At 40.9% G+C, this 25,399-nt stretch overlaps 1 protein-coding gene across 1 annotated transcript in view; it reads right to left on the bottom strand.

Annotated features, from left to right (window-relative positions):
- Positions 1–297: 297 nt before the first annotated feature.
- Positions 298–25,399, bottom strand: part of KCNH8 (potassium voltage-gated channel subfamily H member 8) — a 343,253-nt gene continuing 318,151 nt past the window's right edge. Inside the window, exons 12-16 of the mRNA XM_034760755.1 lie at positions 23,052–23,090; positions 20,803–21,161; positions 15,498–15,604; positions 14,350–14,426; positions 298–2,125 (exon numbers count right to left, since the gene is read on the bottom strand). Coding sequence (XP_034616646.1) covers positions 1,418–2,125; positions 14,350–14,426; positions 15,498–15,604; positions 20,803–21,161; positions 23,052–23,090 — 1,290 coding nt within the window. The 3' untranslated portion in view covers positions 298–1,417. The remainder of the gene's footprint in view (positions 2,126–14,349; positions 14,427–15,497; positions 15,605–20,802; positions 21,162–23,051; positions 23,091–25,399) is intronic.

Genomic DNA, 25,399 nt, shown 5'->3' with positions numbered 1-25,399 from the left:
TAATTACGTAGATTTGTTATGAACATGTACTTATGCTATATACTATTCATCTTAAAATTTCATATAAAAATCTCCATGAAAAGTAGTTGCTATGCATGCACAGTCACTATTCAAAGTGTTAATATATTGAGCATTAAAAAAATATTGTTTGAAAATACCAAAAGCACTTAAACAATTTTATGGACAAAATCACTTGCCAAATTTAATTTTTTCTAAAGATCAAAGCTATTTTTAGGTATACAAGTACAAACCAATAGATAAATATAACAGTTCAAGATTATTATTCACTCCTTCTTTTCTTGCTGATTAAAATAGCCTAAATATTTTTTTAAATTTGTTTAAAAAATATTGCTCTTAATTTACAATTCTACCTGCCAATTTTCAGTTCTCATTGAATTTTGTTGGCCAAAAGGTATTAACCCCCTGAAAATAGAGATTATATTGAAGCGCTGAACCAGTTTTAACAATAGAGGCGATAATACAATGCTATAAGACAAAACTAGGGCACTGAATATCATTAGCATAGCACAGTTCACAGGTTAAAATACTAATATCTGACTTGACATTCCAGGTTTTTATTTTTTTAAATAAAATATTACCTTTTATTTTTATTCCTCCAGCATGGATACATTCATTGCAAACAGCATGCAGATAAAGGGGGATCCAGTTTTAAACTACATAGTCTTAACAATAAATAGTTTGATCTACTACATGATGATAGTGCATTTCTTGTTAAAACTGCAAGCTTTTACAAAATGAAAAGAAATCCTTATTCTTCTTATAAATATTTGAAATAGTTCCAGGTACAGATTTCATACCAAGTATATAAAAATAGTATTTGTTGATAAATAAAGAGGTTTCATTTACATGACAAATACCATGCGACTACTAACCACTCTCTACCAATTCTATTTGGTTGATTGTCTAGGAGATGACATGCAGCGATAATTGCCCCATTGCCTTCACGGAACTGACAAATAAACCAGCAGGAGCCATGATCACCTGAAGCAAACAGTGCCACGGATATTGTTTGAGAACAACAATCGGGCACTCAGGAAAAGCCTTTGCTTCAAGCAACAAAAACCTCCGATGACAGTTCTTTTGTCCTAGACTTCCAGCTGCTCTGACCCTCAGGGTCTTTTGGACTATCACAAAAGTCTGCCAAACAGACCATAAGTTATATCTGTGTATACAAAATGCTTTTCAACATGCTTCTAGAATCTAGAAATTGTTTCCTACTGTATGAACTGGTTATATCTTATCATATCCACTTGCTTTCTAAAAATCTGATTTTTTCATGTTAGCAAGTCTCCATGATGACCAGAGAAAAGGCAATACAAAGCAGTCATGCAGTACTGGTTAAGTTTTAAACTGGCAGCTGTGGAACATGCTTTGAATACCACTTATTGGTCTATCGTTATACATTTATGGCTTGGTTATCTTTAATATCCATTGTGCTTGTCACAACATCTAGTGGGAAATCTTCAGAGGTTTGTGCAGAAACTGCTCCTGTTGTTCCTTCAAGGTCCCAAGATCCTGGCAAGTTCTCAAAGCTTAGTGAACTGACTGCTCCTGGGCTAAAGCTACTTTCCTCAGATCTGCTGGGGAGCACAAGGTGCAGAGAAGTCTCTGAGGAAGAGGATGCTGAGGAAGAAAGAGTTGCAGAAATAGACTGAAGAGGAGTCAAGGTAGTATCTGAATATGGAGAGGTGCATCTTAAAAACTGCAAATTATCCTTCTGATTTACCTGATAGCAGGAAGGTGAATATTCAAGGCCTGAAGTATAATAAAATTCACTGTCCATAGAATTTTGAACATGGGATTCAGTTCTTTGGGGACTGCTCCCTACAGAAGATGGATCCCTGTGCCAAATGTCAGGAGTCGTGTTACCATGGCAAAGTTGTGCTTTGGTGCAAGTAATATTCCCAGCTTGCATATGCATACAAGGTTGATGTGTAGTCCAAGTCATTCTAGGCTGTAAGCTTTCCAATGTAGGACTCACAGATGTGCCATGCACTGCACAGAACCCTGGAGGCTTCTGTGATGTCAATAAGTTTTCCAGAAGATGCATCACGTTCTTCATGTCCTTTCTTAATTGTGAGACCTCTTGAGTTAAAGTAGCGACCTGCCGAGGCAAGGCAAAAAAGTAAGTTAAAGTATATAGTATGTGTAGATAAATGGTTTACAAACACATCTGAAATACACTGTAATTTCCTTTTCTGGCTTGATGAAAGGCACTTTTTTATAAAAGTATCAGCCTAGTCTCATACAGTATCTTTGCTTAGAAAGAAATATCATTTAACTAAGCAGAGAAGTGATGCATTGGAAACAGTCCTTCCATTTTAGTTTGCATCTCCTTACGTTATACACATACATTTTATTATATGTGTTGCTTACTTCCTTCACTAATACTGAAACATAAAAAGCAAATGTAACAGTGAGATCAGGTGAAAAATAGATCTAGCTTAAAATAGACAAACCCAATAAAAGCAGATTCTGGAATCTGTTCACACTGAAAACTCCAATTGCTTTTAAACAAGTTCCACATATAAAAATGGCTGCAGGTTCAAACCGGAGGGAGGAGGGGGAGGTGGAAGTGATTTCTTGTGGCAACAATATCCTTCTAACAGCAAAGATTAAAACATTCCTGGTTACATTTAAAAAAAAAGGAAGAGAAAAAGTCTGAAATATAAACATGAATGATGTGGAAATATTAATACTGATGAAGGCTGCCGAGATGAATCCTTTTGAAAGTGTATACAAAGATCTATGCAAGAAATGGTGTTACCTTCTTCATTTTAACTGTAAAGAAATCCATGATCTAAATTTTAAGCAGTGACTAATGATTTTAAGTGTCAGTTATTTAGTCCCCAATTTCAGATGTCTTAAAGGTTCCTTGAGCTTTAGAAAGTGCTGAGTGCCTGGCTCTCCGAAAAGCAGATCTCTTCTTCAAGGTAGCTCAAATTGGTACCCAAAAAATAGAGGCACTGAAACGCCCTAGTCACTTCTAAAAAAATTAGGCCTGTCTCTAAGAATGCTCAGTAATGGCTTGCTATATATAACAGGCCTAGGTTTGCTATAGACTATACCCAAATTTGAGATAAAGGTTCAGGAAATTTAACAAATTATTTAATGAAGTTAAGCCTGAGTTACAAATTGGAATCCAAACTCCAAAACATGGGTTTAGTGTAGCTGCATGTTTCATTGGAAATGTTTGCACAGCTGTAGTCACAGCTTTTGTTTGGGAAATGTTGATGAAAAGGGGCCTTTGCCAGAGATGGCATTTGATGAGAGAGATTATTCTAGGGCATCACCAAGTGTTAATCATGTTTTCAATTTAATGTTTCTTTTCCATTCATTAAGAGGTAATGCACCTTATTGAAGTTGTTGATAATAACAGATTAATATTACTTGAGAACATCTAATAGAAATATAGGGCACATCCATCCAAAACTCCCGTTGTGAGCAGAATCAGGCCTACAGGTTAATAAGCTTCTTTTGGCAAATATGGTGATGTTCGGAGGTAAAGACATTCATTAGGAAAATTAAAAGCTTAAGGCAAGCAATGAAAGGACCAATTCATGTTTTGTTAGTATTTTTTTAAGGGAAAGATTTTTAGGGAGTTAAAGCTAGGTCTCTATTTTTAATAATAAAGGGAAATGAACATGCTGAGGGGGAAAATATGAACTTGGCTTTGCCACCAGTGTCAGTTAATCAATCTATTTTATATCAGATTATTGTCATTATGCCTGTGGAAATAAACACACACAATTCATCAAAGTGATGTTAGTGGAAGTAATCTGTTGAAAGCAAGACATGACTGCACATTTCTTTTCAGAAGGATACACCCACCTGTCAAAAATAGAAAAGGATAATCTAGCTGTACTTGCTTTGCCCCATACTAAAGAGACCATGAATTAGTTAGGTGACTTATGCAACTTAACTTTTTTATAACCAGAAATACAATCTTCACCATTGTGAAGACAGTTACAGGAAATCCATTGAAGAGGGCACTTCAGGATGGCTTTAGCAGTATTAGGATCATCCACTGTACTTTTTCTACAGCTACAAGATGTAGGAGCATAGGAAATTTGGAAGGAAAGTACAAAGCATATTTAGGTTAAGTCCTTCCTCTGCATTTTATATTTTTTGTAGTGATAACATTTCCATTTTAAAAAGGGAGGCTCTTTGCTTTTATGATTCTGCTTGATGGAAAATAAGAACTGGTCAGAAGTAGAGGAGAGTCTAGTCTGACAGCTGACAAATGACAGATTTGTTAAATGAATGACCTAATTGTGTGTGTGTGTGTATGTATGTATATGTATATATATAGTTAATTAATAAGGTACTAGTAGCTAAAAGTCAAGGATATGTAGCCTAATTGAGTTTTGTACAACCAATTAAAAACTTGGCCTGCATTGCAAATGGCTTCTCTGGCAGCTTTACATCAACATATAACAAGGTTCAACAGACAGTTGATAGGCTGCTCAGGTATAAAACAGATCTGCTTGAATTTCAGAGAGAATGTGAGGGATGAAAGCCCACAGAAATGTGGTAGAACTAGGTTAATGAATCAAATTCACCTGTGAAAAGAGCCTTTGTGATGCAGACCTCCAAAGGAGTGTCTGGGTTTTCTGTAGATTTGGAAGAAAGCAGCTCTTCAGTGGCTCCTGGACTTCTTGTGCAACCATGAGCTGGTACACAACCTGCTTCCAAATATGTGGGTATGGCAGGGAATACTGGGAAGTGGTGGGTGAGGAGGCCATGGGTCCTCTACTTTAGCTGGTGGATAGTGGTAGCAGCCATTGAGGGGGAGGCAGGGTCAGCACCTGCTCAGGGATGAATTTTGCTCCTTATACCCTGCTGAGTTCCCAGCTCACAGCCCCATTACTAGGGCTTTGTTCACGGCAGTGGGTAAGGAGTTTAATTTCCCCTTATGTGAACATAGGTTGCTTGAACTTCAGAGGCTGTAAGACAACATCTAGAATTATATTTCTTCTTAATCTTGGTTTCAACTTTTCCTCTTCCCCTTCCAACAGCATTTTTTATTTTATTATTCTTTAGCATATCCCTCCTTCCAGTTCATTGAAATAAAGGGGAAAAAATCAGTCCTAATATTAATCCTTGTGACAGGTCTGACCTAGCATAACAAGCTGTTTCAGAACACAAGTATCTTTGATATATGAGCCACTTCTTTCTACATTTTTTGATAAGTAGCTTGTTCCCTATACAGCAACATTCATTGATAGATTAGCCTTGTATGTGCTTCTAAATAGGTCTCTGTAGCATAAGTAGTTTCAGAGCTTTTGGCTATTACTTCTGCAACAAATTTCATTAGGCATAATCTCCCGTTGGTAAAATCAGAGCAGAGACCTCCTTTGTTAAATTAGGAATTTGTAATTTGTTCACTGCTGACATCGAGTTTACACAGTAGGGCTGTCATTTTCTGCATCTTCCCTGTTGGCATGTAATATTGAGCTGCTAAAATCATTGGAGTCCATAAACTACAGAAGGTTGGGCCTGATCAGTTTGGATGGGAGACCTTTATAAAAATAGAGCATCTACAGCAACAAACCACCCGAGTGCTGTAAAACTACTTTAAGATGCCAAATTTGGAATAGTTACTGCAGAATTCTGCAATGTTTTCCGATATGGGGAAAAACCAAGAGGAACCAAAGAGTGCAGCAGAAATGGTGTGAGTTCGTGAGGGCCAACTTTCTGTTTGAGACAGTTCTGCAGCAATGCTCTCGCATGGCATTAGTATCTGCCAACATAAGTCTCTCCTGTCTTTCAGATGAGATGTAATAGATGAGGCTTTGGCCATTTGTGGTTATTATAGATTCCATGACACTTTCTGGTGTCATGGCCAATCTTAAGTTTGGCTGGGGCAGAGTGTAATTATCCAAATCGCTCCTGCAACTTCAATGGGCTAGAAAGCTTTTCTTTACTGCCAGTACTAGACTGTTGATGTGTACATACTGTTAGATGCTGATACAAAGGGTTTTCCAGCTGCTCTGCGTGTTGAAAATGCTGTTCAGCACTAGGCGCTATCCAGCATCAGTAGTGCTGATCTGTCACCATTAGCTGAAGTAAGGAAAATGGGGTGCCTTGGGTCTGATTTTTGGGGTAACGATGCCTTGTTTGACCCTGCACTTCAACAGCAAGTAAATTCATTTTGTTAGGGAAAATTTGAATGCACTTTTTGGTGAACAGCTCTATATAAATGTCAGCTGACGATTATTACTACCACTTTTAAATGTTAATAGCCATTCCTATCTGGCCCTTGAGTCTTGTTAGCCTCCAATTTCTTGATCAAATGTTCTGATTTAATTCTGATTTCCCTTCAGTATTTTATCACCGTTGTGATCACCTATCTCACCCTAGCATCTGTCTCCCATTCCTCCCTTCTGAATGCCACAGAAAATGAAGAAGTTAGTTTAGCATTTGAAAAAGCAGAGGAGTTGGCTGACACTGTTCCAGAAGTGCAGCATCTGTCTTCTCTTGTAACCAGGCTGGTTCTGACAATCTTTTGAAATTTGCCTCATTTCTTGTCAGCTCACAAGCCTTGGTTTCTAGGGTCTATGGTCCCAGGGTAGTCAACTAAGTGGACTGGCTCCAAGACTGGGGCTTCCAGAGCCCATGACAGCTAGCCAGGCAGACTGACTGAGTCGGGAACCCTGGGGATTTCCCTTTTGAAAATGTTTGCTTTTTGTTCTGAGTCAGAACAAATCCAAATTTCAAATACCTAAGATGATTCCCTTTTACAGAAGACTTTCATCACACAGTTCTATGGAGTATCCCAATTGAAACAGTCATCTCATTTCAGTTCTTTTCCTCTTATGGTCGATGTGTGTCCATCACAAAAAACAAAACCACACGCAGTGTTAATTGTCTCCCCTTTTGGGAGTTTCAGCCGATAGAGCAATGGTTGAATGGATGCGTAAACTGAACTGGTGGCCACTCCAACTTAGAATAAAGCATAGTGGCAGATCAGTGTGGGGATGCTGTCATTGATCCTTCCTCTGGTACACCTGTTCAGTGGCTATCTGCCTGTCTGGCCCTTTCATGAGCACCATGTTTACGGAAACAATCCTGATGGTTTTTAATTAAGTACTTTCAGGTACTTTTCTAGAATGTATCTCTGAGATCTCAATCTGTCCCTCCTCCAGCTCAAATGTATTTTCTATCCTGACTTTTACTACCAAATATAGTTACCTTTGCATCACTGACCTCTCTAGCCTGTGTCTGTATGTGACCTGTGAGCTCCTCCTCATCTGGCAGTTTTCTGCCAGCTCCTAGATGAAATAAGTCATGAAACTTGAAATCTCCATGCAACAGTCTTGTTCCTCTTTGGTTAAGGTTGAGCCCACCTCTTTCAGCTCAGTTTCACCTTCCTCTCCCCCACCCACCCACTCAAAGTGCTTCAATCTCTAATAAATGTAATGCCCTTCTCTTTAAACAACCACCTTGTCATCTACAGTTGAGAGCTTGGGTTCCCCATCTAGTTGGCTCTGCATATGGAGCCAAATCACATCAGAGGAAGCTACTAGAGATGTCCTGGATATATGCTCCCCTCCCCTTTATTCTAAGTTTAGCTTCCAGGACCTCTTTCCTACACTTCCCTATGCCAGTTACCAGCATGTCCTGTGACCATGAACTTCACCCCGACTTAACTAAAACTTTGGCTAGATGTCTCATGAGATCTGCCTCATTCACACTTGATAGGTAAACTGCCAAATGGTCACCACATATCCAGCTACTGATAGTTTTAATGAATGAATCGCCAGTCACTATAGCCTGTCTCACAACTATGTCCTACAACTCATGGATGCATGAGGAACGATCAGCTTCCTCTAATTTACAGGAAGGTAACTCCTAGTTGAGGGGAATATGTCCCTCTGTTCGACTCTGGTCTCCACCAGTGCTGAGCCAGAGGATTGGGGCATCCAGTTCAGAGCCATTTCCACCATGCTCTCCTTATATCTATCTGTACTGCACTCACCATTGAGTGGCCCCCCCTCCCTTCAGTGCCAAACTCACATTTAGCCCAATTGTCTCCCTCAGGCTTCTTTCCTCTCAGGTCTGAATAGCACTGGGTTCTCTCTTTCCGCACAAAATTTCATAGAGGAAAAAGGTCACCTTGCTGTTGTTCTCCTGTATTTCCACTTTTTCAAAAGAGAAAATTGTGTGCGGAGGAACTGGCCCGTGGATCCAGTTATAGTCACAGACTCACGCCTGTGGCTTTACTCCCCAGTGAACACCTGATGAGACTCTCTGCATGAGGTCCAGGAATCCTCTTCCATGATGCAAAAGAACCCCATTTCTTCTGTTGCATTCAGGCCCTCATGTCCAGGTTTTGCCACATCTCCCCTGCCTGGCTTCACAAGGAAATCAGCATGGGAAGGGGCTGAGATTTTAGGGTATTTGCTACTTTTGTTGCATTCTCTAATATCCTGCAAATGCTAATCAAAAACAAACGTCTTTGTGATGGTACTCTATGCCTTTCAAAATGTAAAATGGTAGAAAACCATCTCCAGAGCAACAGCAGCAAGGGTAGAGACACTTCATTTTCTTAAGTGAGTTGTGAACCACACACACACACATATATACACACACACATATATACACATACAAATATTATTAAGCACAAGTACCTCTGATTTTTCCTTTTATGTTAAAAAACCAAGGAAACTAAATGCAAAAAAAAAAAAAATTAAAGTAACCTAGGGTCTTATGATTAAATTTTCCAAAAGTGGTCGCATCACTTAAATGTAGCATTTAAGGTTCCAAAAATGTTCACTTTGTAGAGATATATTTGTAAAAGATTATAATTTAAAGAGACTCCCTCATAAAGGACAGTATAATGAACATAGGAATTTGGAGATGTGCCCTGGAGGCAGGGGGTCGAGAACACTGCATGGCTGTGCGCAGCAGTTCACCAGAGATACTCTCCAGTTTGTTTCATTAAAGTTTTAGTCCTTTCTCATTCACAGGTTTGTTATTTAATGAACACCAAGATTGTTAGGAACTTGACTATCCAGCAAATAAATAGCATTATTTCTGTTGTTGTTATGCTGGTTAAAATATATTTATGTTGTAAAATGTACACCATAACACAGGGAGAGATTCTGAGACTTCAAATAGATTTATGCCGATGTTACACCAGCTGATAATCTGTCCCATTATGCACAAAGATAATGCTCTACGAACTTTAATGTTTTGTTTTTCTTGACCTTGTGACTTTAATTATGCAAACTTAGTATTGCATTGATGTAGCTTTTTTGCATTTAATAATAACAACGCATGTACTTGATGTGTTAAATCAGGGATTGGCAACCTTTGGCACAAAGCCCGTCATGGAAATCCGTTGGCGGGCCAGGACGGTTTGTTTACCTGCAGCATCCACAGGTTTGGCTGATCGCAGCTCCCACTGGTCGCGGTTCGACGTCCCTGGCCAATGGGGGCTGCGGGAAGCGGCGTGGGCTGAGGGATGTGCTGGCCTGACAAACTCACACCACCAGACATGTGTCTTACAGGATATTTAACATGGAAGGTACATAAGAACAGCCCTACTGGGTCAGACCAAAGGTCCATCTAGCCCAGTATCCTGTCTTCCAACAGTGGCCAGGTGCCCCAGAGGGACTGAACAGAACAGGTAATCATCAAGTGATCCCCTGTTGCTCATTCCCAGCTTCTGGCAAACAGAGGCTAGGGACACCATTCCTGCCCATCCTGCCTAATAGCCATTGATGGACATATACTCCACGAATTTATCTAGTTCTTTTTTGAACCCTGTTATGGGTTCAAAAGAAAGCATGTAACTTGTCAAGATTCATAATCATTGTGAGATATATGTATGGGTAACATTTAAGGAATAATGTATTTATGGTGAAAGGATGCTTTATGGACTTGAAGTAAAAGTCATCATGAAATCATACGTCTCAGTGATGGCCGATTCAAGCAGGAGGGAGTTGTAACCCTGCCTTAGGTCATGTGTACACTAACGCTTACAGTGGCACATCTGTACCAATACAGCTGTGCCACTGTAAGAGTGCTCATGTAGCCATGTTATGCTGACAGGAGAGAGCTTTCCCAACGACGACATAAAACCAGCTCAATGAGCGGTGAGCGTCTCTGCCCAAGTGGTGGCCCTGGGGCCAGAGGACCCGTCAGCCTCCCGCCATGGCCCCAGGCTGGAGGAGCTGTCAAGTTCCCCAAACCCTTGTACTCCTGGGACCGGAGGAACTCTCAACCCCCCACCACAGCGGGCAGTGCTGGTGGTGGAATCCAGGGACCACATTTGCTATAGGCCAAGGTTCACTATTGTGAAGGGCATTATAGCAAGGATCTACTGTTAGTGAATATATACGTCTCAGAACGTTACCTGCTTAACTAAATCTAAATTGTGCCACCTTAAAATAGTCTCTTATATTCTCTATCCAAACTAATTTGTCTTTTTTGGCTACTTTCTAGGTATCTGTAACCTTTCTCTACTAAAAAGCTTTTCCTCTACCCAGCTTTTAGACCATTGCTCCCACCTCACTGTCTCTTACTCCCCCAGTTTTCTAGGTTTCTCTTAATTCTGCCTTTCTACTGCTGTCTGAGCAGCTCTTCGATAAGTGATGAGAATGACCTTGCATTAACTTAAATTTATTTTTCTACAGATAAAATTTTTGTATTAAATTTATTTTTGTGTGTATAGATATATATATAAAAAAATAAGTTAATGCAAGGTAACACTCAATTTATTGATTTGTGCCTTTCATCCATAGTAAGATCAAATTGATAGTAATACATATATTTGTAACAAAGTTATCATTCTAATTCAGTCATCTCCAGTAATAAACAAAGATGCAAGAGCACTGCACAACAGGACAGGAAATGAAGCAGAATTCCATATCCAATTAAAATGAACTGGAGAGGCAGAATGTAATGAACGAAGTTGGAATTTGGCTACAGTGGTGTTAACATCCCTTCTCTGACAGATCCCATGTCACTTTGTAATTACCATATGTTCAGATCCTTGGTTTTACATCTCTTCCGAAAGAGGGCACCTGTAGCCATAGATTGTCCCTTGACATCATGATGTCATTAGCTCAGCAGTGACTAAAAGGAAAGAATTCCTTGACTTTCTGAATCACCTGGAACATTTTGCTGCAACACCTTAAAAGGTCTCCTATTGATGTGCTGAAAATGTGAATTCTGACAGGATCATGGCACAGGGTATTGCTATGGGCAATAACATCTTAGAATCACAGGACTGGAAGGGACCTCAAGAGGTCATCAAGTCCAGTTCCCTGCACTCATGGCAGGACTAAGTACTATCTAGACCATCCCTGACAGGTGTTTGTCTAACCTGCTCTTAAAAATCTCCAATGATGGAGATTCCACAACCTCCCTACACAATTTATTCCAGTGTTTAACCACCGTGACAGTTAGGAAGTTTTTCCTAATATCCCAACCTAAACCTCCCTTGCTGCAATTTAAACCCATTGCTTCTTGTCCTATCCTCAGGGGTTAAGGAGAACAATTTTTCTCCCTCTTCCTTGTAACAACCTTTTTACATACTTGAAAACTGTTACGTTCCCTCTCAGTCTTCTCTTTTCCAAACTAAACAAACCAGTTTTTTTAAATCTTTCCTCACAGGTCATGTTTTCTAAACCTTTAATCATTTTTATTGTTCTTCTCTGGCTTTCACCAATTTGTCCACATCTGTCCTGAAATGTGGCACCCAGAACTGGACACAACACTCCAGTTGAGGCCAAATCAGCGCGGAGTAGAATGGAAAAATTACTTCTCGTGTCTTATTTACAATACTCCTGCTAATACATCCCAGAATGATATTTGCTTTTTTTTGCAACAGTGTTACACTGTTGACTCATATTTAGCTTATGGTCCACTGTAACACCCAGATCCCTTTTCACAGTACTCCTTCCTAAGCAGTCATTTCTCATTTTGTATGTGTGCAGCTCCTAAACGAAGGACTTTGCATTTGTCCTTATTGAATTTCATCCTATTTACTTCAGACCATTTGGGAGACTTATTTAATCTGTATTTTAATAATTAATATAGAATTAGAAACTGGATTAGGCATAAAGGATTCCTTGTTTAGATACAATTCTCTCCCCACTCTGTAACCCCATTGACTTTAAGGGACTCACTTCTTTTTCACAGCAGTGTGAGAAGAGGATCAGCACCGAAACTGTTTGGGTTTTTTTATCCAGTGTTAACAGGGTAAACTAATTTTATGTTAGAAAAAATATCATCTTTTCTACTATTGTTTAAATGTATCACAGTGCTAAAAGATTTATAGAACTACACTGAAAAGCAACGACAGGCACAAAGCCACTGCAGAAAAAATGTTTGTTTATTCCATTAGGTTTCTGCTTGAAAGGTTCTTGACATAGTACTATATTTTCAACTGCTGCTTGATGATAATCATACAATACTTATTTATAGCCTCAGATCTGAAAAATATCTGTGCTTCTCAAGGTTAAGGAATGAGTCAATACTACTTTCCTAACTTCTGCTATGGTAAAGTTTCAAAAGCATCACTCATATGCTAGTAAGTGACATTTCTCCTTCGAGTATTGTCAGTACATATGCTCACTCTTGGGATATGTATGAGCTCTCTGCATCAAGCTTTCTAGAAAGCTCTGACGAGTGATGGTCATGCGAGCCTTGTCTCAAGCCATGGGATTTTCCAGTCTGTTTATGGAGGAGGCTCTAAGGACTTCTAAGGCAGATTTGGAGCTCAACTGCTTCTAGGCCCCTCTTCACAGTCCCAGTTGTGGTATATCTAGTCATTTTCCTGAAGCTGCTTTAATGTAGATCTCCATTATAATTGCATCCAGCCAGTCCCAAAACAGGGCCTAGGGGTGGAGATAAAGGTGTATAAAGCCCCTTTTGCTGGTCTAAACTGATTTCAGCTGAGCTGGATATGCAGTTTAAGCGTGAAAATTTGAGAAGTGGCCAATCAGTGAGATTAGAGGAGTGGGGTGAGAGAGAGAAATTTACCATGTGTGGTGACAGTAGTTTGTTAGTCAGAGAGAGAGATGGCCAAATTTCAAAAAAGGGCTCATTCTTAAATGTTTCATTTACCAAATTTATAACATCTTTCAGAAAAAAAGATTTTACAGAAAATTCAACCATAAATGGGAAACTAAAAGCAACCATTTCATTGTAAAACAGTCTTGCTTTAAGTACAAATCTCAGTGCAACTTTAACTGTGGAGTTGCTACTGATGCCTCCATCATATGACCTGAAGTACTTTATTTGACTGAAAACATAATGGACATGAATTTTTAGAAAGACCATTGTGAAGACAGAGTATCATATACTTGCTGGGAATAATTTTTCTAATGCTTTTCATTTTACCCAATAACCAAGTGATAACTTATATCAGTATTAGTGGAGCATTCAGAATAGGTGGAAGCCAGGCAGATATAAGGAACTATCTTTCTTTAAAACTAAATTATAATCTGAAAAAGCAAAATGCTATATAATTCCTACATTCCACAGGACTAATGGCTTGAGCAGCAAAACGCTGCTACCTAATTGGGAATGGGCAAATGCTTCCGACCTAATTTTGAATCTACTCAGATAATATGGGTTACATTTTTTATATGAATTTAAACATTACTAGGTTTGCATTTTGCTCAAAGGAGATTGAAAAAAAAAAAACACCATAGAGGGGTGTGTGATAAGAGTAGACAGAGTGAAACAGAGACAAACGAAAAAAGCATGGAAGGGAGAAAGAGCTATTTTATAGGGAAAAGAACAGTATATCTATACATACACACCCACCCACCATATAGAGGCTGCTTACTTGTGATAGAAGAACCATCAAGACTAGGGGTATGTCTATACTTGCCTCTGGGTCTGGTGGTAAGCAATCGATTTTCTGGGATCGATTTATTGCGTCATGTCTAGACGCGATAAATCGATCCCGGAAGTGCTCGCCGTCAATGCCGGTACTCTTGCTCTGCCTGCCGCGTCTGGACCTGTGGTAAGTTCGAACTAAGGTACTTCAACTTCAGCTACGTTATTCACGTAGCTGAAGTTGCGTATCTTAGTTTGAAGTGGGGGGTTAGTGTGGACCAGCCCTTTCTTAACTCTAATACATAGCACAGACTAGGTAAAATATGTTTCTTTGTTTATTTGAATTACTCTTGGAAGGTATTAGAAACAATGTATTTAAATTACAGGTAAGATGATTTGGGAATCTCTTCCTAATTTTGCATATTCAAAACATTGTGAAATTCCTAAACATCATGGGGTTTTGCCCAGCTCTTCTCGTGTTGTTATTAAGCAAAGTGTTGTTAATCAGAATAAAACAAATCTCCGTACCTCATGGTTAAGCCTGCTGATCTGCTGTTTGGTTTCTTCTGCTTTGATAACTAGCACTGCAGCACCAACTTCAGAGTCTGTAAATAATCCATGCATATATGTAAATTATAGAAATACATTATCAGGTGGTTTAGGGAGTTAGTAAGGGGACTATTTCACTTGTTCTCTGCTTTAAATCTGACCTCAGGTTTGGTTGGGAGCAAATGAAATTAGCATTTAATGGCTTTCTATGGTCAATGTAAAATGCATAGAAAGGATGTAAATGAGGTATTATGGGAAGTTTGCACTGCCTCTTCCTGTGTGGGATCTACTCTGTGAGAAGATATAGAACTTCTGTCAAGGCGTTAAGTCTGATAATTCAGCAATTAAAAAAAAATCACATATGTAATTGCCACACCCCTATTATGCAGTTGTTTTTGCCTTCAAAAAGAATTAGTTTCAGGTAGCATGTAGGCAAGAGATACATAATTATGTGGGCATGGTTTCCTCATCTAGGAGGGGAAAATGGGAAACAATCTGAGTTCAACTGGTTATGCCATTTCAACACTAGCTCATTGCTTTTGCATCACCAGTAATGGCTGGGCTCTTCTATTTGTGTTCCTGCCTGCTGCTTTATTTCATCAGTCCTTTCAGAAGACTGCCCAGCATTTCATGCTACTCATGGCTTTCACTCTGTTCATTTCTGACACAGGTAACTCTGTAAAAAGCCAAGAGTTAATAGTAAAATAGCAGCCAAGTTCCAGTATAGTTCTTCTTAAATTATTTTCCAGGTATGTCCCTATGGGAACCAATCTTGAAATGTGTCGTGTTCAGTGGATTTAATGGAGTTGATGGCACTCAGCACCTCATAGAATCAGCCCCTATATTAGTAAAGATGTAGTGGAAATCAAACTGCTGACAAGCCATTTATCTTGACTTGTAACAGGGAGGAGCAGGACAACTGGCCCAGACACACTGATGATATCCAGTTGTACCTTTCTGTCATGATTTGCGGTCAATGCAAATGACACTAAGTTTAGCTGCATCTTAAACCCATTCACATAACTCATAGAGGCTTATTTTATTAAGAATCATGCAAATATAGATGTACAAAAGGCAAGTCATCAAAAAAGTGTCTATTACAATGAGTGGCTAGATATGGCACTTACCCACAATTGTAGGAGATACCCGGGATTCCTGCCTGAGTTGATCAGAGCCAAAGTCAAAAGTCTGGCTTCCCTCATTATGGTTTCCATCTTCAATTCCATCAACAATCCTGTTAAAAACATGGTCTTTGAGTATAGAGTGTATAGACCTCACACTTCATAATGTAATTATCAATATTACTTTGAAAGGCACAGTCTTAAGCAATGGTGAATTCTGTATGACACTAATCTTAGAGAAATATAAAGGCCATTGCACAGGTGTGACCAACTGAGTTACCACTTGTTTAAACCTTGAGTAAAGAGAGGAGAATCAGGCCCTTCGTCTTAACTGATTATTTTGAAACTATCATTACTTTTACAGGTTGTGATAGGGCCTTTAGTCTAGTCTACTTGCATTCCCTATGCCATTTGTAATAATTATAAACTGTTAGGACTATTAGTGAAAAAGACAGTTACCTTTTCCGTAACTCGTGTTCTTCGAGATGTGTTGCTCATGTCCATTCCATATTAGGTGTGCGTGCTCACCACATGCAGTGGTGCTAGAAGTTTTTCCCTCGGCAGTATCCGTAGGGGACTGGCTCTGGCACCCCCTGGAGTGGCACCTGCAGGGCATGGTATAAGGGGCGCTGTTGGCTCCCCGCACCTTCAGTTCCTTCTTGCCAGAAACTCCGACAGTGGGGAAGGAGGGCAGGAATGGACATGAGCAACACATCTCAAAGAACACCAGTTATGGAAATGGTAACTGTCTTTTCTTCTTCAAGTGCTTGCTCATGTCCATTCCATATTAGGTGACTCCAAAGCAGTACCTCTGGAGGTGGGTAGGAGTTCACGGACATGTAGATTGCAACACAGCTCTGCCAAACCCAGCGGCATCTCTGGCCTGCTAAGTGATGGCATTAGCAATAAACATGTGGACAGAGGACCACTTTGTGGCTCTATAAATATCATGGATAGGGATATGCACCAGGAAGGTCGCCAAAGATGCCTGTGCTCTCGTCAAGTGGGCTCTGATGATTGGCAGCGGCGGAACCCCTGCCAGGTCCTTGTGCATGAGGTAATCCTCTGCGAGTACACCGGATGACCCTTCATCCTATCTGCTGCAGTGATGAAGAGTTGAGTCGATTTATTGAAAGGCTTGGTAAGTTCTAAGTAAAAAGCCAAGGCCCTCTGGATGTCCAGGGCGTGAAGACACCTCTCTTCACTGGTCTCGTGTGGTTTAGGACAGAACACCAGGAGGAAGATCTCCTTGTTCATATGGAAGATGGTGACCAACTTTGGCAGGAAGGCTGGGTGGGTCTGCAACTGAATCTTATCTTTGTAGAAGACCGTGTACGGCGGTTCTGAGGTCAAGCTTTAATTTTCAAGACCTGTCTCGCCAACGTCTCCGCCACCAGGAACGTGACCTTCCATGACAGATGGGAAAGGGAGTAGGAACCCAGCAGTTCAAAGGGCAGGCCAGTGAGCCTAGAGAGGACCAAGTTAATATCCCACTGTGGGACAGAAGCCCGCACCTGTGGGAAGAGTCTCTCCAGCTCTCTCAAGAATCTGACTGTCACATCATGGGAGAACACCATTTGTCCTTGGATTGGCAGGTGAAAAGCGGAGATGGCCGCAAGATTCACTCTAATTGAAGAGTGTGCCAGGCCCTGGTTCCTCAAATAGAGCAGGTAGTCCAGGACAGTCTGTATGGAGGAACGCGAGGGAGAGATGCCCTGTTCGGACGCCCAGCAGGAAAACCTCATCCACTTGGCTACGTAAGTCAGTCTAGTTGAGGGCTTCCTACTTTCCAGGAGGACCTGTTGGACTCCTTCCAAACAGGTCTGCTCCTCCGGGTTCAGCCATGCAGCCTCCATGCTGAGAGATGGAGGGACCCAAGATTGGGGTGTAAGAGCCGACTGTGGTCCTGCAACAGCAGATCTGGTCGGTTGGGCAGGGGCCAGGGAGGGGCTGCTGACAGGCTCATGAGCATGCCGAACCAATGCTAGCAAGGCCATGCTGGGGCGATCATGATAAGCTGCACCTTGTCTCTCTTGATCTTTGCCAGGGCCCTGCTGATGAGTGGAATCGAAGGGAACGCATACATCAGGCTCCCTGATCACAACAGGAGAGAAGGCATCGGAGAGGGAGTCCTTGCTCAGACCCAGTCGAGAACAAAACCAGTGGCATTTCCTGTTCTGTCTGGTAGCGGACAGGGCCACTTGGAGAATTCCATATCTTTGGAAGGTCATGCAGGCTACCTCTGTATGGAGCAACCACTTGTGGTGAGAGGAGAAGTCCCTGCTGAGCTAGTCCGCCTGCATATTCCTGATGTCGGGAAGGTGACAAGCTTCCATGTGGATTTCGTGGCTGATTAAGAAATCCCACCAATGGATCACCTCCTGACAGAGAGCCGACAAGCATGCTCCCCCTTGCCGGTTGATGTAGAGGCTGCGTTGTCTGTCAGGACTCATACCACCTTGCCCGACAGGTGGGGCAAGAAGACTCCGCATGCCAGCCGGACTGCTCAGAGCTCTTTGACCTTTATGTGTAACCACACCTCCTCTGGGGACCACATCTCCTGCGTCTGGAGGTTGCCGAGATGTGCCCCCCAGCTGAGGTCCAAGGCGTCAGATACCAACTTGATGGAGTGAGGAGGGTTGTCGAACATAACCCCTTCCAGGACTGTCCTGCGGTCACAGTCCACCATCTCAGCAAGATAAGTATCGCCTGGGGAATGGTAACTATCTTCTCCAGGGAGTCTCGGGACTGGGAATAGACCGTCGCCAGCCATTGTTGCAGGGGCTGCATTTGGAGCCTGGCATGGTGGCCCACATAAGGGGGGGAGGGATAGCTCAGTGGTTTGAGCATTGGCCTGCTAAACCCAGAGTTGTGAGTTCAGTCCTTGAGGGGGTCCACTTAGGGATCTGGGGCAAAAATCTGTCTGGGGATTGGTCCTGCTTTGAGCAGGGGGTTGGACTAGATGACCTCCTGAGGTCCCTTCCAACCCTGATTTGATTGGTTGATAGTTGCTGTGATGGCAGCAAAGCAAAATATTTTAAGAAATAAGGTAAGGCTGTTCTGATGAAGGCTGAATGGATAGTGCTCCAAATGTAAGTGACTTCCTATGGGTTGGGCACCTATGTAGAGGTTGCAGGACTGAGGAGAGTTATTTGATTATTATTAATACATATTAATACTATTGCAGCAGTGCCGTAAGAGTCCAGTCTGGGTTGGGGCCCTATTTTGCTAGGTACTGTGCAAACACGTAAGGAAACACAATTCAGAGATTATGGGTAAAATTCTCATGTGGAGTAAATCTACCTAGATCCATTGAAGTTAGTAGAGCTACACCAGTTTACATTAGCTGAGGATATAGCCCTATGTTCAAAAGATACTGATATTGATTTACAGGGAAAAATACATAACACTACCTCAATTATCTACACAGTGGAGCCATCTCACAGGGAAGTGTTTATTCTCCACAAAATGATTTGATTATGGCCCAAAGTCTGAAACATGTGCACTGCCTAACTACTCAGGTGGCGTGCTTGATCATCTGTTTGGGTTAAAGGGGCACTGTACCCCTCTCCTCTAATCTGTAACGTGGCCACTACTGTAGTCTCAGGGCTGCAGAGGCCTGCACTGGAGATACAGCTGCAGTCCCCAAGTGGAATTCTGGTTGGCCCAGGCAGAATTTCCCTTAGGGATTCCTTAAGAATGCACACTGGAGCCACCCTGGCAGGTTGGGGTCATGGCCCTGCCCTCATTCTGCCTTTCTTCAGGCGGATAGTATCAATGCAGAATGCTAGGAGAGAGGACAGCACACATTTCCTCAGCAACATTGTGGCTGCTCCTTCTAGATGGATCACAAGTTGAGGCAATTTCTTGCACGTCTCCCCCTCATTCTTACACTCCTGCCCAAAAGTAGGCCAACATTTAGCCATTGGTTAGGGTCCTATTTGCATTTTAATGCTAACTGGGAAAAACACTTGCTCCAGGCTTATGATTTTCCTTTTTATTTTGTTGAACATGTTCTGATATTGCAAATTTTCCACAGGCCATCAAATGGTAATGATTTTCAGTCATAACTGACTTGAGCCAAATCAAACGTGTGACCTACAGTAGAGATGAGACTTTTTCCTGAATCACTTTTGCTAATGCTGAAGCTGACCTATCACATGCTTCCACAGATATACTAACGACACGAGGGGTTGGTTTGCTGCATGTATCTATGTGAATTTTGGCTATAGTGAGTTTATTGCACAATTTCCTAAATACATTTTGACTCAGCTAGACCTATTGTATATTTGTGATGCCGAGTTGGTGGTTTTCATGTTTACTTTACCACTACCATAACCCTGAGAGGAGAAAGAGATTATTACGCTTGCTTGTCTATCACTAGTAAACAGAGAAAACTTTTAAAAATATACAATACTTCAAAATTGCTGGAGGATGTGAATTAAAACCCACAAACCAAGACATATGAAGGGCTATATCCTCAAATGGTACAGCTCCTTATGGTGACTTACATCAGCCAAGGATCTGTCCCCAAGACTATCGTTTTTGCTAATAGCAGCTTATGATTTTGGAATAACCTACATAAGCAGCGTTGCCATTAATGAGGTCATTTCACACTTGTACTAATCATACTTTTATACCACCACACACATCATGTATTTTGTTTACACCATACATTTCAGAGAAAAGCTGATTTTAAAAACTTCATAGTTACTTCCCATCCAACCTGTAAAGCCAGGTTGCCATTATACAATCTGTCACTTTTTAAAAACCATAAACTATTAACTTACTCCAGTCACTTTGTGTATGAGCGGACACTGATCACTCTGGATATAGCCTTTCCTCTGAGGGACTTTACAAAATTAAGCCTCATAGTGCCCCTGCAAGATATGTATTTTCATACTTGTTCCACAGAGGGTATATTGATGTATAGAGGGGTTAAGGCCAAAATTTAAAATCTGAGTGCCTCAAGTCAGGCACTGAAATCAGTAGTTCATCATCTAAATATTTCATCTGATTTTCATATATGCTGAGCACTGTAACTTTCACTGTTGTAACATCATCTTTATCTTGTAATGCGAGCCTGAAGTCCTAAAATTCCCCCTGCTGGGGGCTAAATAACATTGAGTTCTTGTTAATAAAGGACTCTCCCTGACCCTGTAGGAAGCCTGGGATAAGAAGATTCCAGGAAGGTTAGATGCTAACATTAAAGAAAAACAAGAATTTTGCAGCATTAAGAAAAAAATTCGTGACCTGATACTTAAAGCAGACTTATGTGATGGGGAAGAAGATAAATGTTTATAACTATTACCTTGGGCTGAGGTCAGGGGGACCAATGGTGTTCAGTGTTGAAAGGTGCAGTTTTAGGTTTTTCTCTCTCTTTCTGGAGTAGTAGTGGAGTTCAGTTTCATGTCTGGTTCTTGCAGGGTTTGAACTGCAAACTCGGATAGGGGAGTGAAAGGGCACTGTTCCTGAGGCCAACTGTTTCAAGTTTATCCCTAGATAGCTTTTATTGCTTCCAGCCTTCTTCTCTTGGGATGAGGTTGTGCTCCTCGTGTGGATTGGAGAAAGAATGACATTCTCCTCTTCTTCTCCTTCATCCTCATCTTCCTCGTCTTCCACAATTGATGGGAGTCTCTTGTTTATGCTGCCATTTCCCTTGGGCTCTGTCTAAAATAGTGGATAATTCATATTAATATAAACTTCAAAGCCCAGCACTGCAGGGACAGTTGATTTGCTCTGATGTTCATACTTGAATAAAACCAAATCCATTAGAGCTTTTATTTTTCATTAGAACAAATGTTATTTTGGGACCCACCTGTTATTTATTTCTCTCTCTTCAGTCCCTCACATATAGATACACAAAAGCCCTCTAGTAACATAACCAATGAACTCACTGCAAATGTATTTTGTTACTGAGAAACATTGCCTGGCTTTAGTTCTTACAAGCCACCCAGAGTACGTATACTTTAATAGGTTTCTGTCTTTTGAGGAGTTAGTTCTTCTGAAGTTAATGCTGTGAGACTGTTGATGAATTAAGAATGGGTTTTAGGTAAGTAATGTATATACCCACAGTCTAGTATATGGCCAGTACAGTCAGTTATAAGGAGTGATACAGTTCACTTAGGACCTGAATGCATCCTGGTTCCTCCTCTTAGTCACACTAAGTGGGACCTTACACTCTGATCTTACTACCTTACAGCCAGACCCCTGAGCTCCCACAGAAACCTATTAATGCACAACAGTGTAACAGGATTACCTTCTGAAGAGCTAACTCATCAAAAGATAGAGATGATTTATTAAAGAATACAGACTGTAGGATGGACTGTAGGTGCTTGTTATAGGAGGCAGAGGGGGCCTAATGGACTCCAAAGACCTGCCACTCTACTGCTGGGTGACCTTGGGCAAATCATGTCTCTGTGTCTCAGTTCCCCAATTGTAAAATAGGAATAATGTATGCCTTTGTAAATCACTTTGATATCTACTAATGAAAATGGCTATATAAGAGTTATGCATTATTAATTAATTAATTAATTTTTTTATTATTATTATTTATTGGAACCAAAATACATGTGCAGTGAGTTGCGGAGGTCTGCCCATCTGGAGCTTTTTCCGGGTCAGGGCCTTGCTTCACAAGTAATCCCATTTATTCCCATGCTACAACTTGTGGGGCAAGGTATTATCACTATGAGTAGCAGAATCAGGTCCTATGTCATTCTTACAAACTCCACACATCTCAAATAAATAGGACAGCCAAATTCAACTGAGCCCAAAAGAAACCTTTTCTGAAAATAGTACTGGAGCATTTTCAGTGTGATTGAGAACAGGAAGTAGCAAAAATCTCACATAGGAGTCTGTTCTGAAGAGATTTCCAGCCCAGTTGTCCACAATCATATCAGTTTGGATAGTTTGGGTAAAGATACAAATTTTGGGTGAACAATCTTTTGAGATTTGCCCATCACTCCTTGTCCTCATATTTTGCAGCATGAGTTTAATTTTGCTATTCAACTTGCACTATCAGTTTACTGAGTAAACATTATACAATTATTATTGTTAATGCAGATACAATGAGCCAGACCTTTTCAATCTGACATGTCCAAAAAGTCAAGAATATAAAATGTAATAGCAAAGGCCTGTCTGTCAAGACGATAATAATGGCCTCCCTGAAAACTATTCTGCTATATAGAAGTCTGATGAACAAACTGTAAAGAACTCTGATATGAGAAAGAACTTTATGTAAATTTAACTTTCCACGTCTATCATTTGGGTTGAGTAAACATTCCCGGCTCATCTTTAAAACGAATATGCATTAATGGAACATCCAAATCCAGCATCTGGATGCTAAGATGCCTAATCATTTAGGCATAGAAAATGGACATTTATGAGGTACACCCAACAGCAGTTTTAGCATTCAAATGCAGGATCCTATTTAAGGGCCTGATTCAAAACCCACTGACATCAGTGGGAGCCTTTCCATTGGCTTAAGAGGACTTTGGATCAGGCCCTAGGCACTTCTGTTTCAAAGTTAAGCTCATCATATTTAAAATCAGACAATCATACCTGGGATAGTGTAGACTTGTTTGATAATCTTGATATTACCTGAGGAGGGAAAAAACGTAGTAGTAGCAGAAAATAAGTGAATGCACAGATTTGGCTTCCAAAGGCAATTTTATATGATGGAACAGCAAGGAAATCTCATAATGAAACAAATGTATATTCCACAAATTAAATTCAAAATGCCACTGATGATAATGAAACGTCTTTGAAACAGACTCTGTCAGGATCAAGTTGTTGACCAGAAAATGTACCTTCCATTTTAAAGAAATAGGGAATTCCTGTAAGATTAACATTTTATTCCAAAGTAAAACAAGACTCGGGACATGACCCTGCACTGGACATACATGGATGGATCTCTGCACAGGGAGGCCCAATGATTTTGATAGGGCTCCATGTAGGCACAGAGTTCGTTGTAGGATCGGTCCTTAAATAATGTAGGAATCTAGAACAGTGACAGGTATGCCAACAATTTTCAAAAATAGATCCCCAAAGTTAGGCTCCAAACTCCCACAAAGTCAAACTACCATCTGTGCCTTTGAAAATCTCCTTTTTAGGCTCTAAAATAAGTGTCCTGATTTTCAAAAGTGCTGACTACCCAGCATCTCCCTTTGAAATCAGAGGGATCTGTGGGATGCTGAGCACTTCTGAAAATTATACTATTTACATAGTTGTCTACATGCAAACTCTAGGTAACATTTTCAAAGCTTAAGGGCCAGATTTACAAAGGTATTTACGGGTCTAAAAATGCAGATAGGCGGCTAGTAAGATTTACCGAAGTGCCTAAACGAGGTAGGCACCTAAGTCCCATTTACTTTTAATCTTTGTAAATCTAGCCCTCAAGCCCAGATCCTCAAAATTATTTGACTTCAATGGGATTTAAGCACCTGAATAACGTAGAGGATTTGGGCCAATTCAAAAGTAACTTAGGCACTTAGGAGCATAAGTCACATTGAAAGTGAAGGGATCTTCAGAGCATAAATAACTTAAGTGCTTTTGAATATTTTACTTCAGCAGATTAATTTTAGTAACCCATTTTTGAAAATCTTGGTTGTTTTGTCATTAGATCAGAGCTCTTGCAGTTTATAAGGCTATTAGGCAAATAGTTCTGTAATTACTCATAAAAATGAAGTCATTATTATTGCCACACAAATGTGTGCTTCTCCAATGTTTAATTTTGTCTAAGCAGTAAACCTATTCCACATCTGCCTAGCCATCAGCCTGTGGATTAATCAGACATGTTGCTTACATAAACTTAGCAATAATTCTCAATACACTGAAAAGCAGAACAACCAGAATCATTACATTGTGTAAATAAAGCAAAAATATGGCCCTGCTCCTCCTGTGTCAGTGAGAGAAAATGTCAGGCAGCCCTAACTGGAGCCCTGATATGGTCAGATGTCAAGCCCTTTCGGCTCTGATTGTAATCAATGTCAGCGGAAGGAACTCAGCACTTGGGCCCTAGATAGTTTGGAGCAATGGAAGCATTCAGTGTGCTAAATGCTATAGTTTAAAAAAGATCAGTTTAATGTGACACTAAAGGCCTGACTTGCATGCACACCTGCACCCAGACACACCTGGTATTAATTAGATTCATATAGGGGTGTATAGTGCCTAGCAATTTGGAGCCTCTAGACACTACTGCAGTATAAGTGTTAAATATATGTTGATATAATATTAATTGATATCTACAAAACCAGCCACATGAATTAGCAGTTTAACAAACAGAAATATGAAAATATTAATTTGCCTGCCAGAATCTTGCTTGGGTTTTACCAAGACAGGACTTGTGTGTGGGTGCACATTGTTAAATGTGGGCAAAGATCTTCTCCTCTTTTGAACTTTCTTCCCCCAGTATAAAGGAGAGTTATATGTGCAGCCTTGACAATAAGAAAATACAAACTGCTGCATGGAATGGCTTTAGCTTTTATGTATGCTTTCCCAAAGCCCTGCTGGAATTGCCTGCATTCAGCTGGGCTGCAGGGGCTGAACAGCATTTCCCCTGCAGGGAATCCACCTGACTGCCAGGGATTAATGCTGTGCCAGCAATGAGTGCATTGAACCTTTCTTCTCCACCACTCTCACTGTATCCTGCTGGTAACCCAGCTACTGTGGATTTGCCTGAGGGAGGAGGAGGAGAGATAGGGTTACCATACGTCCGGATTTTCCCGGACATGTCCGGCTTTTGGGGGCTCAAATCCCCGTCTGGGGGGAAATCCCCAAAAGCCGGGCATGCCCGGGAAAATCGGGAGGGCTCGTCCGGGGCCTCTTTGGCCGGGGCCGGGGGCATGGTGCCGGGCCGGGAGCCGGGCCGGGCACGCGGTGCCGGGCCGGGGTCGCAGTGCCAGGCCGGG

This window comes from Trachemys scripta, chromosome 2 (genome assembly GCF_013100865.1).
Source record: "Trachemys scripta elegans isolate TJP31775 chromosome 2, CAS_Tse_1.0, whole genome shotgun sequence".
Lineage (NCBI taxonomy): Eukaryota > Metazoa > Chordata > Testudines > Emydidae > Trachemys > Trachemys scripta.
Note: the sequence above shows the minus strand (reverse complement) of the source record. Positions and strands in the feature narration are given on the sequence as shown.